Below are 18,813 nucleotides of genomic sequence, written 5' to 3' on the forward strand. Positions count from 1 at the left end.
AGTAGTTCTGAACACAAAGTCCAATTCTGCCATCTGTAAAAGCGCCACCTTCACATGTTAACCACTAGGTGGCATCATGCTCCTGTTCGTCACTTAATCTGCAAAAGGTTTGATATATGAACAAATTTGCAAGGCCACATATCAAATCCCTGCACTGAATCCTTCTACAGGGAAAACTGAAAACACGAAGACATTTTTTAAATTTATTTATTAAAGGTAGTTAAATAACATGTTAAATGTTTTAATACATAAAATTGTTCACTTTTTATACACCTATATCAAAAGAATGAGTCTAGCTACGAGATTAGTCAATCTCTTAGATAAACTTCAAAGAGACTGGCCACAGCGTGCATGCGATAGAAGATTCCAAAAGGAAGTCCAATATTCACAATTGCGTTCCACATTGTGTAATTGTAAAAGTATATCTCAGCGGAGTGGTCGAACTGGGGACGAGCCCCAAATGCAGGCATGATCCATAGCTGTCAATATAGAAAAAGGGAATTAGACACATTTTGACAGGAAACACTGGTTGTTACAACTGTAGATAGTCCAATAAACACAAATACAACTTACAATTATGTTTGCCAGGAGCAAAAAGGCACACACTTCCCTCAGAACTCTCCTTTTCCAACTTGGCTTTTTAGAAATTGAGTATCTTGATATTTGACCCTCCACGTCATTGGCCATTTCGGTGTGGTCTTGAAAAGCACGGGCATTTGCCTGCATTACATTGATGGGCTGCCGATGGAGGCCTTCAATGATGAAATAGTTCTGCAGGCCAATCTCAACCACCAATACCACAGCCCAGGCCAGGTTGAGCACATTTAGGTAACCCTGGGCTCCCGTCGCCACTGTAGCCACAAGGCTGAAATAGCTAATGATGAATTGCCCCAAAGACGATGCCACCAGTAGCCCCACGTCCAGGCTGCGAGTGGGGTTTTTGTCTGATACATATTCCCTGCGGTCCAGTCTGTAAATAATGCAGCCAATCATAGTGGAGAGGGACATCAAGCTAACAATCACTATGTTCATAATGAAATGAATCAGCAGGGCCTTATTTCTTTTCTCCTTGTCTTCTTTGAGTATGTTAATCTTGTACAGTACAAATATAACAAGTCCTGCCACCACCAGGAGCAGTCCTGCTACAGGCCCTACGAAAACATCTTTCACATAGAAGTTAAATTTGTGGTGCTTGTGATGGTCAACAATTCTGCCCACGTTTTTCCACATTATGTAGGTCATGGCAGAAGCAAAGAGGCTGTATTCTATGTTGAAGGGGTACAGGTAGTAGAAGGCCTCTTTGAAGGTCTCACATGCCATATGACTGCATGTGCACTTCTTGGCACCGTAGTTGGCTGGAACAGAAAGAGCAACCATCAGTTATTTTCCTCGTAAACACTGACCTTCATCTAAAAACAGGAAGCTACAGCTCAATACCTCTGTACATGAATCATACCTCTGAATCGACTCCTCAGTCACTGCTGCCATCCACACCACCAGGTTAGTTGAAAGTGTAAGAGTAAGCCCACATCTGAAGAGGGAAAAAAGATAAGGAATGTTATATACTCTGAAATGAATGAACGGAGGAGATGAAATGTATAAAAGAATCTACCGTGTTAAGTTGGTGTGTAGCTGCACGCAGTCCCTTGAATGAAACCACAGGAAGTAGGTCTAAAAGAGACAACTTTTAAAAGTTTTACCAATGCAGCATGCAAGAGCGCGTATATTCTTACAATTTTCATAACATGCAACAACCTGGAAAAATAAAAACACAGCTTGCACAATGGGGTAGGCTACTTTAACAGGAGAATCACAGTGAAGGTAGCCCACATAAGTGGCAATCTTGAAGATGTCCATGAGGAAACTAAGGAGGCCGAACAGCACAAGCCCAGCTGCAACATATATATATATAAAAAAAAAAATTAAATGAGCAATCAGAAACAGAGCCAGAAAGCACTGCTCGGACTTCTCACCCTTGAGCCACACGGGCCCAGCATGGCGATCTTTAAATAAGACTGCACGATCCTCTCGGGAGGTGACGACCATGTAAAACAGCATCCACAACATAGTAAGGACGAGGAGGGTGATGAGGAAGATTTGCCGGTGCACTGGTGTTATGGCGACAACATTGAAGGCGCTGCTGCTGACCAGAGCACAGCCAAGCATCAGGATGTTGATGCAAATTATCCCAGACAGGAGCCATTCACCACCTTGGGGGGTCCTTTCTTTAACTACTTCCACATGGTGTCCACTTTCACTAGCACCATGCACAGTGGGAGGATGGGGAGGACTGGGCAAATGCTGGATGCTGTCCACTTGTGTCACAGTTCCACCATTTGATGGATGAGCCGCCATAACAACGTTTGGCATTTTCCTACAAAAGATCATGTGCTTTAGCTTAAGTGAAGTTATAATGATCCCATATCTTTACAGGTTAACTGCTGAGAAATACAAGATTTTATTATGAGCCTACTAAAGAAAATAAGTGGGGAAGGACTATAAAAGCGCACTCAAGAGTACTAAAACACCACACCAGTCTTTTATTATGGAAAACAATGATATTTCACCTTTAGCTACAGGATTTATATTATTTACATCCACCACTATTTTAAATGTGATTGTCCAAAAAAAAAAAAAAAAAAAAAAAGAGAGAGAGAGAGAGAGAGAGACAGACAGACAGACAGACAGAAAGAAAAGCGAATCTTTGAAAACTGATCTACAGCGTTCGTGTTGGACTTTCAAACTAGTGTCAAGATGCCAGAGGGTGTATGTTGCTTTCGGGTTAAAGTTTATCTAAACTGAACACTGAGTTGGAAAACATGGCATAGCCTAAGTGGATCAGCGCTCTAGTCTGCGCAGGTCAGATTGCACAGAAAGCCTCCGCAGTGCTCACGTAAACGACTAAAAACAGGTGCAATTAGTTTTGGCTGATTGTTTAATCTCTCACCGCACCCAAAGGAGACTTACACCACATATTTTGGTGTTTTTTCCTCAATCGTCACTTGTGCTGGTCAGGTCCTGTTTCGTATTTGGTCGTTATTCCATAAACAACTAACTCTACTAGCTCGTGACACTGGCGCACGTCAGGAACTGCCTGAAGGGAAATCCAAGTGCGACGGGTACTTGAGTCTGTTTACTATGCAGATTCTCGCAGCTTCCATGAAGGAGCTATTTTGGTCGTGCGGACTGAAAGTGTAGTCCGGTTGACCTTAGACATTTGAAAATTCAAGAAGTAAACTTGAAATGATATGGACTTTGATGCATTCATATTAAGCATCTGAATGGATTTATGTGCATATAAATGCTCATTACTCACTGAAAATGAATTCGATGATGGTTAATCGTTAAGGTGCGTATCTGATGCTGGTAGCAGTCAAATTAATTATGTTTGAACATTTGACTGAGAACCTTACGTTGACACACACACACACATACACACACGCATATATATGTATACATATATATAAATAATAATTTAGACCAGAAGCTAAGTGCTTAGTTCTAAGCAGAAATGCATTGAAGGGAAAATGCAGTGGTAAGGATGTTTTGGTATTATCAATAAAACCGGTCCGTTGTAGCAGAAAATGTAAATGTTTTACCTGCTTCAGCAGGCTGATTTGGTTTAGTGCCCTTATTAAGCTGTGTGCACTCGTGTTAGTCACAAGATTTGAAACAAAGGTCACGCAATATTCTTTTAGGCTGTCACAATTACCCAGGATGCTGAAAATACCAGACATGCTCTTGCTCTTCTGTCTCGTTGGGGTAGCAAATGCCCTATATAAACAGTGGATTCCTGATACAAACTATGAGAATAAGACCAACTGGGACAAAGGCGATATTCCTTGTGGCAATGACATAGTTCAGTTTTCGGCTCAAAGAAAAGTGTCTGTGTTTGTGGAGACCACTCATGCTGTGCTGGAGATGAGGTTGCCAGTTGATGGGGAGTTCATCCTGAATTCAGGAGCTGGATTTTATGCTGTCACCGGGCAGGACCCAGGCTGTGGAACGGGTGTCACGACTGAGTTTAAAGATTCAGAGTCATTTCAGTGGTACGATCCAACTCTATGGCAGGCCGCTGCAACTCTGAATGACCTAGAGCAAGGAAACTTCCTATTCTCTGTCCACGAGGAGAGCGTCCCCTGCCATTGCGATGATGTTGTTTTTAAAGCCCTCTCCTCCTTCAGAGTGGACACCAGCTCTAGTCATTCTAGCATCACTGTCAAATCTGTGTCTGTGCTGGGGAATACATTTGCTACCCAGTCTGAGTTCTCCCAGTATCTCAGCTCAAGTTTGGGCAAACTGCAGTTTCATGGATCCTCTGCTGTTGCTGTCGGAAACCCAGCCTGTGATGATCCCTCTGGTTGTGACTGTGGGAATTCTGTACACCATCAGCAGATCTGTAGCACGGTAACGTGTGACTCTCCAAACTGTAAGAACCCTCTTCGCCCAACAGGACACTGTTGTGATGTGTGTGGTGCCATTGTTACCCTCCTTTTTGATGACGGTTTTAACCTTCAGACTTACAGGGAACGAATCCGTCACCTTTTTCTTGCCCTGCCACAATACCAGTCCATTCAGATGGGGATGTCCAAAGTCTTAAAGCCACAGCGGCTGATGGGGATAATCAGTCTTGGAACGTTATCTGAAATCCAGATAGTAATACTGGATGGAGAGCAGGGAATACAGTCAGCAGCTTTGGCCCAGGACATAATGAAGGATGCTCGTTCTCATGGCTCTAATTTGGGAATCTCCGGAGTTGAAGTTCAGACCTCTTCTGAGGAAACTGGAGATAGTGCAGGGTTGGCAGTTGGAGTTGTTTTTGGAGTTTTACTGCTGATTACACTCATTATCTTGGGTGTCTTGGTTCATAAGGGGGTTGTTCAAATGCCAACACTGAACAGATTCAAAAATAGCAATAACATGCCAGATCTCGGTGGACCTCTCGACCATGGGTTTGATAATCCTATGTTTGACCAGCCCACTATGATGCCTGACATTCCTAGTCTATATGGGACTGGAGTTAGTAATTCAATCTCCATGACTCAGACAGCTGTGCACTTTGTAAACCCAGTTTATGATGAGAGTGAAACAGATTTCACTGCCTAAAGATGAACATATGTTAGCATTTAATGACGGTACTTTTGTTTCAAATTGAATGATTTTAAATCCCACAAATTAAAGTATATAGTTGTATACAGTTTTACCACCACTGAACAATGCAAATAACCTAGGCGACAGGCACTAAATCTTCGAATAATCAAATAAATCTGTAACGCAAATAAAATAATTTCTGGCAGACAATTGTGTGTTTTCCTCTTCATTCGCATCACATTTAAGAGCAATAAAGTTTCAAAAAGCTGCAGTAAATCCTTAACACTTCATGTGCTGCATAGTTTTCTCCATGTTGCACATTTACCACCACTATTCAATTTAACCTTCTATGTTATCTATGTGGGGGTGAAAAAGCTCTTTATACAATATCTTTACAAAGCTTGTTATGTAACATAAATAAATAGTCATAATAGACCATTTCTTTTCTTTTACAAGCTCACAGTGGAGGCAGCTCATAATCTGTTAGCATATACATCATTCTGCATTGACCAGAGCAAAGGTTCAGTGAAGTCGGCCATGTATTTATGGAGCAGCTTGACAGGACCAGTAACATTATGAAATGAAACTGAGCCTTGGTGATAGGCAACATATAAACCAATCATGCTAATATCAGTAGTTTCCAAGATGGGCTCCACACCAGTATGCCAGGCAGAAAAACTTCCCCTGTTCTTTCCCACGCACCAGGAAAAATTGTTCCCGGTGATGCAGCTGCTACTTTACTCTCCCTTTCGATTGATACTCTTGCGTGCGGCAACCTTTCTCACTCAGCTCTGCTTCAATATAGTGTCTTCCCAAGTAAAGGCTCTGTAAATTCATGAGTATTCAAAGTCGGGATGTTCCGGGTATCTGTGCTGCCATGGGCTGATGTTGGTCAGGTGTCTCGGTCAAAGGTCAAACTTCTGGAGTCTTAAAAAAAAAGGGGGAAATAGACAATGTGGAAATAAAAATAAGATATGACAAGCGGTGGGTGGGTGATGTATTGAAGGGTTATTTGTAGGGATGCAACGATACCAATTTTTTCAAACCGATACGATACTGATACTTGGATCTGAGTACTTGCTGATACAGAGTACAAAAAACGATACTTCTACCACACACACACACACACACACACACACACACACACACACACACACACACACACACACACACAATTCATTGGAAGACAGGTTTTATTATATTCCCTGCCGGTAAAAAATAAAATTTTAATAAAAACGACCACAAAAAAATTTCAAGTGAAAAATAAGCACTTCTGTTAAATTATTGCAGAGTCTCCACATTGTAATTTTACAAAATATCACTGAACTATTGGCACTGTCTCGAGCTTTCAGAATAATAAATAAACACTTTTGTTTGGAATAAAATAAATACAAATTAGGTTTGCGAATAAAATAAACTTTTAAATTATTGCAGAGTGTCCATATTGTAAACAAACAAACAAAATAATTATTATTAAATAAATAATAAAATATAAAAAATTATAAAATAAATAATAAATAAAATAATAATTAGCCCCCTAGTGGCCAATCTAAAAAACTACAACAGAAATGACAAGCCACCCTCTGATTAATGAAATAAGTTGGTATCGGTTCATGGTATCGGTTAACTTTTACGAGTATGAGTACACACACATTTTACAGTATCGGCCCCGATACCCGATACCAGTATCGGTATCGGTGCATCCCTAGTTATTTGCATTTTAAGAAGTCCTCTCTGGTGTCAGGGTTAGGCAGGGTAGAAAGATGAGGGACTGGCACGGATGATTTCCATTAATTTGATATAGAGGTTTTTCTCATGATTGTTTACACTATATTGAATTTCAGCTCTGTGTGGCAGTACTATAGCAGTGCTCTGAGCTAAATGCTAATGTTAGCATGCAAAATTTGCACACAACACAAAGTAAACTGTGTTTGTTTTATGCTTAATCCAGAAACAATAAACCACTTTAGTTTACATTTTCCAAGCATGATGTCGAAAAATAAAGAAAAAAAAATGGGTCATTAACGTCACCCTAAGAAAAACACGAACGCCTGCGATGTAAGATTTTTCATTCAAAGGGAAAAATATGAAACTTACAGTGTTGCTGAATACATTCATTATCATCATAGTCTGGATCAGACACTGTAGAGACAGCAGACACTGATACACACCAAGTGTCATCCCTAGTGTCATGAATGTAAAAAAAAAAAAAAAACATGCTGTAAGATACACTGAACAATTCGTATGAGGCCTTCTCCAGTATTAGGCGTGGAACCACCTTGGAAACAACTGATATTACCAGGATTGGTTTATATCTTGACTTTCACCGAGGCTCAAATAACCAAATATGAGGTGTGGAACAAAACCCATGTTGTGAGTGAAACTCACCACTTTTGCAAATCATGCTCAGCTTTCCACTGCAGGAGGAAAAAAATCAGGTTGTACAGTTCCTGTGTAATATCAGTTACTATTTGGGTATAAAAGATTAGATGATCCATGCAGTTCATGTTCACATTGGGTGGACATACAGCGGTCATTCCTTTTTTCCACTCTGAGTACCCTTGTAACAAGCCAATTTAATTTAATTTAATTATATTTGAATATGAAAGGACTTTATATTGCAAGGTAAGACCTTTATGGAAATTGTTATTTTCATAAAAAGAAAATAGCAATTTGATTGTGAGTGGCAGTGGGAACAAAAAACAAACCAAAAATGCTTATACAGAAGAATCCTCTCTACAAACCAGGGTCAGGAGGGTCACCTTCTGCTTTGACTGCTTTAGGTGATGGGATAGTAAAGAGAAAAGATCAAAGAGAGGCAACAAACCATGTAAGAATCATGACTTGGCAGGTTGGTGTGGGCAGTCACTGCAGATCAGGAACATGCAGGTCTGGAATCAGAGAAACCCGCAGCTTACATAGAGAGAAGAGGGCAAGCAGAAGACACGTGTACACAAACAAAAGAAAGATATATCAGGTAACCGATGCATTGTTTATTGTCATTGCTTTTTTTCTCTCTCCCTTTGCTTTTACCTCACCATAGTTAGTTAAGGTAGATTGCTGACCTATGTGCGGTTCTGCAGGTTTTTTTTCCCTCCACACTTCTGTCATTGTTGAAAAATGCCATGATGTGAAATTTCTTTGGTTTATCAAAAAAAAACAACATCAAAAGAAACATTGTACTTCTTCTGTATAAATATCCCAAAAGTTGAAATTCCTGCTCTTTGTATACTGTCAACACATTCGTTTCCAAAATAAAGCCTTTGTCTTAAAATGCCACACTATTACAATAGGCTGTGATGCCAAAAAGGTTTCACACCCATTTGACTATATGTAATTCCTCTACTTATAATACAATAACTGGAATGTTTCATATGTTTTCTACCTGTAGGGAGTCAATATCAGACTTTCTCCTGGACACTTTGTTTATTTCAGCCAATGTTCTCATCACCTATGCTCTCTTTTGCTCCAGGTGTGCTTGAATGCCTTCAGTCTGTCTGAGGGCCTGTTTTTTGTTCTCCTTAAGGCACTTCCACTGCCCCTTTTCTGGCCTTCTCCACAGCTCTCTGCAGCCTAGGGAACTACTGTTCAATGATAGCACAAACCTGATGGAAACTGAAACTGGACAAAATCATAATGCAACTAGATGAATGAATAAATCATGCAATCCATGCTCTGCAGTGTTTCAACTGCCTATCAACTCATGAGGCACTCTCAGTCTACAAAAAAAAAAAAAAAAAAAAAAACAGCACAAAAAAAATAACACATGCTACATCTACTAACTAAATGAGCCCCAGATTGTAAGTAAAAGATTGCAAAACCATTGTAATCCAAATGATTTTTACTCCTTTTTTAGGAACATTTTAGGAACATTTTACCCTGTAAATAAATTATATTGTGTTGTATCTTTGAGACCTTAATTCGTGCTTCTCTTTCTCACAGTCCAGACAATTGAATCAGTCCTCCATCGGGAAGAAAGAGTTGAGAGGAAGCTTATGAACCTCAAAATGAAATGTCATGGAGTGGATCCACTAAGTGATGGTTTTGAAATTTGGCTTTTTCCTGCTCTGAGATGGCTCTCACAGTAGGGAATAGGGCAATTCAGGCAGAATTTTAGGGCTTTACTCGGGCTGTCAATGCAGGAATCACATACCATGTCTTGTAGCAGAAGCATGTTGGACATCTCAACTGTGCAATCTTTCAGTTTGTTTTTGATGTTGACATTGTGTTTATTGCCCTTCAAACTCTCCACTGTATTACCGCTAAGAGTTGCCGTGTGTTGTTCTTCGAAACTTGATCCATCTGATCTTTGAGCCTGCTTTTGAGCCTAGGGACTGAACATCCTCCCTAGTTCTCAATTACAGACTCCATAACTGACATAGTTTGTTGCTAAAACACAACAATTTAATTAAATTTCAGTAAAACTAATATTATCATACACCAATATCATTTACAGATGACATTTGAGCCATTTTTAAAATTAGTTTTACCCACTGAGACAACTTCCTCATTTCCTGAAATGTAGCACAGACGGAACAATGACATTCGGGAACAGCGATCGTGTACTATCACTATGGTGATACAACAATGGCGTTTTCACACCTATACTTCGTTAACTCTGGTCAGAATCAGTTGATGTGTTTGTAAACTTGTAGCTTTTTCCTGTTGTTTGGTTTATTTTTTCACACAGAGAAAAATCTAAGTGAACTCCAAGCAAATTAAATTGTGTCAGTTTGTTCAGTTTACTCATTGTCCAGATGCAACAAAAGTAGATACAAGAACAATTTGCTATGTTCTGGACTAATGGAGAACATGGAGAATTTATGTTCTTCTCATGGCTAGTTGCTAGCCCATACAGATCTTAGCACTTCTATAGTACTTTGCCGCACTGAGAATACAAAGTATATATGGCTATTGGATGATTTTTAGCTCAAACTTGTAATTTACACTGGGTAGCTGGTTCATATTGAGGTCGAATAACATTCATACCATAAATGAACAGCTCTGGAGTTTGTTTGGAACGATACAGAAACCACCTACTTCAAAGCGGCCTTGATGCGGTCAGTGTCAGTGTCTGTTTTGGTCTGCAAATGAGTGCGATTACTGTGTTCACACCTGCACATATGAACAGCACCAAATGGAAGAATGAACCAGAATTCAATTTACATGGATTAAGCACTGCCGCTGTGAAAACACCTTAAGTGCGTCTTTCAAATACAGACACACACAATTATCTTAGAAGAAGCTTCAAATGCAAACTGTAAACAGGAGATGACTAAAGCAGGATGTTCAGTGATCAGTCAAAGCTATCTCACTAATGAATGGGCATTCCCAGAAAAATGACATCACACATGAACTCAATCGCCCTCATTAGAGCTAATGCTCTGCTTTATGTAACTGAGGTTTTTTCTGCAATCAGTGTCACTCTGAGTTCAGATGAAATGTTATTTTGCAAGAAGAAGTAGTGCATGCACACACCCAAACAAATTACAACATTAAAAACATTTTTAATAAGAGTAAATTCAACCTACATTTGTTTACAAAAGTTCAGATGGTAAACATTAAAGTGCCACTGAGCCAAGGTACATTAATATAAAGCACTCAGAGTAAACAAAAACAACAAAAACACAATTTCATGATCCCGCTTTAGTCTAATTCTACAGTGATATGTTACAGTGTAGTATGCACTTATTAAAAAAATACTGTGGTATTTGATTTTACATCACAAGTGTAATAACAACAAAGGATTGGCCTTCACTACCAGTGGGCTACTCTAGACCTGACGTGGCTGTCTGTATGTAAACATATACAGAGACAAAATATACGAATACAAGTAAATGTTACTTCAGTTACAAATAGTTATTAAAAATGCTGTTACAGCTGAAATCACACTAGTGTATTTCTAACAACATACGCTTTTCAGCAAATGCACAGGCACAAGCAATGCAGGCACATGAGGTCCAGGTTCCAGGGTTAAAAGGTTCAGGGGACACAGACCCCACAATCATCTCTCTGTTAACTGTGCCAAACGGCATACAATGTGCACAGTGCTACACTCAGATAAGGGTCTTTCAGTTTGTGAAACCATGCAGCACGGGAAACTCCAATAAACCAAACAGAGATATTTTCAGTGATCATCCTGAGCTAAAAAGACACAGTAAAGGAATCCTGTTAAGGACTAATCTCATGCTTGATATATTCATCATGACAGCGTCCTTTTGGGTTTAACATCCAGCCCATATGTGACATTTACTTTGCAATGCTCCACTAACCTTTAAGGCCGGATGAGCACACAGCAGGATGGGTGACCACATCTTTCGTTATCTGTAGAAAAGAAAGAAAAATAATAAATGTTTGTAAAATGAAAGATTATCTCAAGAGCTATAATAATAAGACAACAAAAAAAGTCCAGAAACACAGTTTTGTCTTTGTGTTCTGGCATGTGACCGAATACCCTAAAATATTGATTTCGATTATTTCAGCTATACTTTTTTCTATATCCGTTCCATCAGTTTTAGTGATGATAGCAAAATGCAGACCAGACAAGCATTTTTTCAGGATGGGATGTTTTTGACTGGCAGTCATCTGACCTTAGTCACAACTAGGTATGTGCTTCACTAATAAAGACCAAACATTAGGGAGGAAAAAAAAAATCTAAGATTCATCAAGACTAATGCAGTAGCTGATCTATTAAAGTACTAGAACAATAGCAATAGCTACAAATAGAGTTAGAAATTAGCAATAGCTCTACACTATATGTGCAGCACATCAGTTTCATGCTCCATTGTGTTTCATATCTGAACTATGTTAAACTGCATTGTCCCTTTAAAAAAAAAAAAAAAACTAAAATTGAAACAAAAAATCTCAACACTCACAATTCTGTGTCCTCGATGTAGTCAGGCTCAACTAAAGTCTCTCGCCGTCTCTTACAGGCATCTAAGATCTTTTTCCTTGGTCCTAAGGGTATATGGATGCTCTTAAGGTCATGATCGGAGCACAGTAACAGCGCTGCAAGGTCAATCTTCTCCCTTTTGAAGATGGAAAAAAAGTCGTTCATGCTCTGGGTGGCGAGGAAGACCTCCAAAGGGCTTGTATCAGGTTCATCATCATCATCCAGCCCTAGTTCAACTTCTTCCCAAGGCAGTTCTTCAACATTTCTCTCCTGTAGGCTGCGTGCACTGCCAATGCTGTCTTCATCTAGACTTGGGTATTGCTGCAACCGACTGCGTAAACGCACATTATTGCCTGAACGGGCCACACTGGCTGCATTGTGACTTCCAAGGTCAAACATTCCTCCACTCACATAGTTCCTCCTAAACACCATGGTGCCAAGACCGGGTCGGTTGAACAGGGAATCGTGTCCAGAATCAGTGCTGATCTCAGAATAGTCCACATCTGGTCCATGGAGGTCTGGCTCACTCATGGCACGTGAAATGGCATCGTCATTGTCTCTGGGAAACATGTCGCGAACATTGCGCCGGACACGATCCTTTGGGTTGACATAAGTCCCTTGTTTGACAAACATGACATCGTTACCCAATTGAAGTCCAGAGAGGGAGCGCACACTTTTCCTACCATCTTCGTAGATTTTAAAGGTGCCATCTCCTTGTTTTTTCTTCTCCAGCTTCTTCTGGATCTTTGTCTTCCCTCGGCTTGTGGCATGGAGAGTTGCCTGATAGGATAGTAAGCATGCAGCAATGAGGCGCACATCAGAAATGAAATACTCCATCTTAAAAGCTCTTTCAGATTTGAGACATATATTCTTAAATTTTGTGTCTATCTTGCATTAGTAGTAACATATTTTAATTGATTTATTTATGGTAGATATTTTTCACACTGTTGCCATCCTTTCTTGGTATATGTGTTTTGAATTCTTGGATGTGCTGTCATTGACTGTCATTGTATTTACTACCGATAACTTTCCCCAAAGCAATACATTAATTTTACTTATATGTCTTGACATCTTTGAATGGATTATCATGAACTTTTGCACAGTTTCACCAATCCATCCATAAGTAATCCATCTAGATCAGGGGTGGGCAATTCCAGGCCTCGAGGGCCGGTGTTCCTGCAGGTTTTAGATCTCACCTTGGGTCAACACACCTGAATCACATGATTAGTTCGTTACCAGGCCTTTGGAGAACTGCAGGAGATGTTGAGGAGCTAATTTAGCCATTTAAATCAGCTGTGTTGGTTCAAGGACACATCTAAAACCTGCAGGGACACCGGCCCTCGAGGCCCGGAGTTGCCCACCCCTGATCTAAACACTGTTAAGACTTAAAGTTAGGGATGTGGCAACTTAACAGACAGGTGGGGTAGCTAGCTGTCTGGTTTTCTTCACCTGTGTTGTTGCTGGTTTTTGAAGGTTTTTCATGAAAAAATCTGAAGACAACATTTTGGAGGTACAGACGAGCCAAGAAGTTTGTCATTTTTTTTCAAGATACTCTAGAATTATATCAGTTTGTCACCAATTAGTAGGCATGCACATTGCACCTGTCCAGTTTAAAGTGGCAGCTAACCAAGCTTGCTACATATTTTTTTAGCACACTATCTTGTTCATATACAATCATTTCTGGCTACAAAGCACCAACGTGGCAGGAGTCAAAATGCTCACGATGAGGAATCAAAAAGCAGAAGACTTCATGGTGGTTACATCCATCTTTTACATACAGTTTATAGTCTTTCACCACTTGAAGTGGCTTATGCCTTATAAAGTGTAACATATTTTGTCTGTGGCTAAACAGGTATAGCAGCAGTTCAAGCCAGTGGCAAGGAAAGGCCTGGAAAAGCATGAAAACATATAGAGTTGAGAACTAAATTCTAGTAATCAAATGTAATCTAAAACTAGTATTTAAAAGGTTGAGTGACGTAGGGACAGATTCATTTTTTAAATGATTTAGCCGACATTTTGGGACTCTACATCTAAGGCAAGGCCTGAAACTCAGAAGGACATAAGACAGGTTTGACCAAACCCGCTAGGCCTGCCTAAGTATTGACTACTGCTCACATGAGGAACATCAGCTTGTTGGCATTTTAACAGTGACCATGTAAGGTTTTCCTTACTCTTTTCAGGCTTTGCAATTAAGAGAAGAAGCTCTTTCTAGGTGGCAACAATCCAAAAAAACAACAAAAAAAACCAAATTACAAATAACAAACCTGGGAATATGGCACACTGACAGTGGCTGTGTTTAAGTTGAGCAGCTTGTGGCTAAGAGAGCTGCTCGTGTAGCTGGAGAAACTCATGACATCTGATGCAGATGTCTCAGAAACTTCCTTGTAAAACTTTCTCTCCATACGTTTGTGGTGCTTCTTCTGCATCTTCATGCATTCTTTGATTCGCCGTTCAGCATCACGAAACGCCCGATCCTTCAGCTTGCTGACCAGCTTGGGATTAAGGCTTGTCTGCTTGGCAGCGATGGAATCCAGGTAACGTACACAATCCATGTGATTCTTCGTGGCAGCCATGTCCAAAGGTGTATGGTAGTCATTGTCCAAGCACCATATGTTGGCACCAAAAGACACCAGGAAGAAAAGGCAGTTGAGGTGACCATTGGCAGCTGCCAAGTGGAGCGGCGTGTTCCCCCATATGTCACACTTGTCTGGGTTTCCCCTGAAGGTCACAAGAAAAGTGTAGACACATTTAAAAAGCAATTTATTGACTATTTGGACATTCTTATTCAAAATATGTCAATGCCAATTCAGTGTCATTTGTATTTTTATACATTTAAAAGCAGCAAAGTTGACCAAAGCGCTTCACAAGTTAATGAAAAAGAGAAAAAAAAAGACTTGAGATGAAGTAAAACGCAATATATTTAATTAATTTAATTTAAAAAAACAAAACAAAGAAACGAGGTAGAGGATGCTTTCTTTCTGGCTAGTGTTCAGATATCTCACTTGTGAGTAATCATGTGATTTTTGACCGTGATTTCACCACTGAACTGCCAATTACGGGATGTTAAATGGACCTCTTTTAATCATTTAAACCTTAAGAACTACATTAAGTTTCAGCAAATAACTGCTGATCTTCTGTAGTTTTGATCAATTAAAAAATGGATCAATTCTTTTTTCCACAGTGGAAGGACCATAATTAAATGAATCCTTTAAAAGAAACAATTGCCCTTCACTGACATTCCACGACCTTAGGGTTACCTCTATCGGTGTTGTAATGTTGCTGTCAGTCTGTAATATGACCACAAGCTTGCTGGTGCCACAGCTACACTACCTGTATCTTATTACAGGAAACTGTAAAAAGAATGAGCGCGTGAATGGCAATGTCACACTAAAGTCCACAGAACAAAACACATTGTTACAGCTGAGTTAGATTACTTTGAGGGCAAATTTTCTTTTTTTTGCCCCTGCACATTTCCTACCCCACCACAGGTCGATTACGCACATTAGAGCTCATTATCATCATTTTTTACAAACTAGCATCCCATGAAGAAACTTTCTGGTAACTGGTCAAAAACAGCATGTATTCATAATACACAACTTATGTGTGCCCAGTACACCTAAACTGAGGTAAAATTATTTTAGGCTAGTATTTCTGTGGATTTTTTAAAAAGTATACAGTCTTTTGCTGGCATCACTCTTCCTGTATTTACATTCTTGTTGAACTGTCTTGTATCTTATCCATTTCCTCCAATACAGCCACATACAGAGTGCTGAATATTTGATACCAAGGACATGAAACTACTGTTGAAGTGAAGCTGTATTATTGATGGCTGCTGTTGCACAGTTTTCATCGGGAATGTATGTACAAAGTCCCCCAGAGCTTAATTTAGCAAATCACACCACCTTTATGGACAGTAATAGATTTAATTATACAGCTTTAAAAAAAAGCATTATTTGAGTTCATGTGAAGTGTGACTTTTGTCAGTTTGCATGAGTGAGTGTAAACACCAACCACTCAGAAAGTAACAATAAAACAGAGATTAAACAAAGGCATCATTAATAGTGCCGTAAAACACTGAAACGACATTATCTTTTCAACTCAGGTGAAAAGATAAATTGAAATTAGATATTCAGGTTGCACATTGAGATAAAATACTTAGAACCTTCTACAATCTCTATACTCTATATACCATACAGTAGCTGCAGTAAGGGGCCATCTAACTTGATAGGTTTATGTATGTAATTTATACCTGTCCTTGTAAAGTCGATGATTACAGTAGAGCTCACATTTTCCTCATCTGCTCTTTATGACATTATGGGCTGTTTGCATCTTTACTTCCTGTGACAGTTTGATGTTACTGCATCTGTAATATACTTGCCAAATACAGCAGAGGATGCATCTTTCCCATGAAGCATGTCAGGCAGCATTAAACTTATCTTATATAATGGGGTCTCTTGGGTTTGAATTATTGCAGGATTTGATGTTTAATTTTAGCATCACATGTCAATCAGTGGTTTATATATGCTCTTATTAGCAGAGGTGCTTTATGACCTTAGCCGCTATCACCAGATGATAGCGTCTGATCTGCTGTTGAGAATGTTTCAGAAACACTTTAAATTCATAATGGCCCCATTTGCCATTTGGGGAGGTGGGTGGGGGGGGGGGGGCAGGATGCAAAACAGGTCAAGTAGATGTAATGAGAAATGGGCTGTTCCATGTGAACACCAATCACATTTTTAGATTTTGCTCAATACAGACACCAGCAGAGATGCAACAGCTCCCTAATATGACCTTTGCAATTATTTCGATAATTATTTTTCTATCACTGGCATTACATTTTGAAAATATTACAGAGAGAATACAGCAAACTGTCCAAGACAAACTCTGTTTTAAGGAACTTGCATCATCTTATCATGGAATCATGCACGTCTGTTATGGGACAAAATAGATTTTCTTTCTACATGTAATTCTCTGATTCTGTACTACATAGCATGAAATAACATTTCCACATCATGAGATGACTTTGAGCAGTGTCATGAGCTGAGCTTTTAAAATTTATGGTAGAGTGCTTCATTTGAACATGACACAACACACGCTGTTATTTGAAATTCAAAGCTGTGTGTGACCTGAAAATAGATGGATAATAAGGGTTAAAGTGACATCACAATGTCGGATGTTGAACCTCAGCCAAAATTCCACAGAAACAATGCCACTGTCTAAATTATCTGTTTAAAGAGGTTTTGTTCTTATCAAACAAAGATTTAAAGTCTAAATTAGAATATTAAGATCCCCCCATCTGATGACATAAGGTCTATTCAGATTTTGTGGATTTCTGATATTTCTCTGCTACTACGCTATAAATATATTCATATTAAAAGGCAGCATCTATATTTTTAAGATCTCGCCTAACAGCATATCTACATGGCTATTTTCTGTTGGTGAGACTGAAATTAGGTTACAGTAAAGAAAAACATTGTTTTAGTGTTATTTCAGTGCCTGTTAAGGTCTTGTAATAAGTGTAAACAGTTTATGGTTGTGCTACAAAAACGCCCGTAGTTTAAGCAGCCATGTCAATTTCTGCAAAAACATACGGGCTTATGCGTCAAGTTTATGGCCCTTTATCATTTTGCGCGCACAGTCTCATAAATCATACTCACCCCCTCGACACAATCAGTCGCAGAGCTTCCAGGTTGCCGTGATAAGCTGCCCATAACGTCGGTGTCATGCCATCCTCATCCGGCGCGTTGAGATCCTTCCGAGTTGCCTCTTTAAGTAGGTCCAGGTAGCCATCCCGGGCCGCCTTATGGTATCTGTCATTCATGGTGCACAATTAAGTCACCCAGCTCGACCCCATTCCGACGCGTCAATACTGCTACCATCGTCTTCTTCGTGTGGGTACACAATGGTAGCTGAGCGGCTAAGGGGGCAGTTTACCCCCCTTTTCACTCAGAACCATTTGGTCAGATCAAAGACAGACCGCAGTGAAGAACGCGTCGGTGGTATCCAAGGACGCGCTGCAGTACAGTGCTTCCGGTGGCCGAAAGGTCCCAATTCGCCCAAACAGAGATACAGCTGATATATTATTTATTTATTTATTTTTAAAGTGACATTCAACAAGTCAGGGAACAAGACATGAAACACGTTTTACTCTGCTAAAAAAAAATAGCTGCCCTGGTTCTTTAATGTATTGTGATATTTGAAAATGCTATTAATATTTCTTTAAGTTTTCTTTATTATTATTATTTTTTACTCATTTTTCAAATTGAGTAATAAATCTTATTACATTTACTAGCTATAAAAAAAAATTAAAATAATGTCACTAAACTACACTAAAGTTGGAAACAAATGAATTATTGACCTCATAGCAGTTGGAACACAGGGGACAAAGATTTAGTTGATTTGTTAATACTGTTTAGCCTTTTGAATAAAGTATTATTCATGCTTTAAACCTTATGCTTCGAAGAAAAAAGAGCAAGACACATAAAGAATTATTTCATTAGGACAAAGGAGTGTTTCAAGAAAGAAGCACCTCAAATCTCAGCCCCACCCGAATGAAAAGGGCAATGCTGCCTCATACGTTTGTAAGTTCTCAGTCACGCTACTCAGTTGAAACTTCGGTGAGGACACAGATCTCGATCATGTGCAACATCTGCCACAATTTAGACGATAAAATAGATGGTAGATCACTTTATATCACGAGTAAAATTTGTGGCTGTTCATCACTTTGCACACGCATTCACATCAATCCTTACCAACCCATTGCCACAATCGCCTGATAACACAACTGATAACGCAGACCATAAAATTAGTGTCATGCCATCCGTATCTGG

At 39.5% G+C, this 18,813-nt stretch overlaps 3 protein-coding genes across 6 annotated transcripts; 1 reads left to right on the top strand and 2 right to left on the bottom strand.

Moving 5' to 3' along the window:
- Window positions 1-227: 227 nt before the first annotated feature.
- On the bottom strand, window positions 228-2,388 carry LOC102789097 (proton channel OTOP2). Its single transcript, XM_087840302.1, has 6 exons — window positions 1,974-2,388; window positions 1,756-1,892; window positions 1,613-1,671; window positions 1,404-1,531; window positions 574-1,355; window positions 228-479 (listed from the first exon to the last, which is right to left on the bottom strand). Exons 1-6 carry the CDS (start codon window positions 2,386-2,388, stop codon window positions 309-311), a joined length of 1,692 nt encoding a protein of 563 aa, XP_087696428.1. The 3' UTR covers window positions 228-308.
- Window positions 2,295-17,967, bottom strand: ush1ga (Usher syndrome 1Ga (autosomal recessive)). Of its 4 annotated transcripts, none has more exons than XM_087840301.1 (5): window positions 17,641-17,967; window positions 14,248-14,701; window positions 11,967-12,763; window positions 11,364-11,415; window positions 2,295-2,374 (listed from the first exon to the last, which is right to left on the bottom strand). In XM_087840301.1, exons 1-4 carry the CDS (start codon window positions 17,802-17,804, stop codon window positions 11,412-11,414), a joined length of 1,419 nt encoding a protein of 472 aa, XP_087696427.1. In that variant the 5' UTR covers window positions 17,805-17,967; the 3' UTR covers window positions 2,295-2,374; window positions 11,364-11,411. The 4 variants fall into 4 exon arrangements, with proteins under 4 accessions (XP_087696427.1, XP_035763887.1, XP_035763885.1 ...); XM_035907994.2 differs by lacking the exon at window positions 2,295-2,374 and adding an exon at window positions 7,949-8,004; XM_035907992.2 differs by lacking the exon at window positions 2,295-2,374 and having other exon boundaries at window positions 10,739-11,415.
- amn (amnion associated transmembrane protein) lies at window positions 3,715-5,106 on the top strand. Its single transcript, XM_035907995.2, has one exon. It carries the CDS (start codon window positions 3,718-3,720, stop codon window positions 5,104-5,106), a length of 1,389 nt encoding a protein of 462 aa, XP_035763888.2. The 5' UTR covers window positions 3,715-3,717.
- Window positions 17,968-18,813: the final 846 nt, after the last annotated feature.

This window comes from Neolamprologus brichardi, chromosome 4, assembly GCF_056152115.1.
Source record: "Neolamprologus brichardi isolate AB-2024 chromosome 4, ASM5615211v1, whole genome shotgun sequence".
Classification (NCBI taxonomy): domain Eukaryota; kingdom Metazoa; phylum Chordata; class Actinopteri; order Cichliformes; family Cichlidae; genus Neolamprologus; species Neolamprologus brichardi.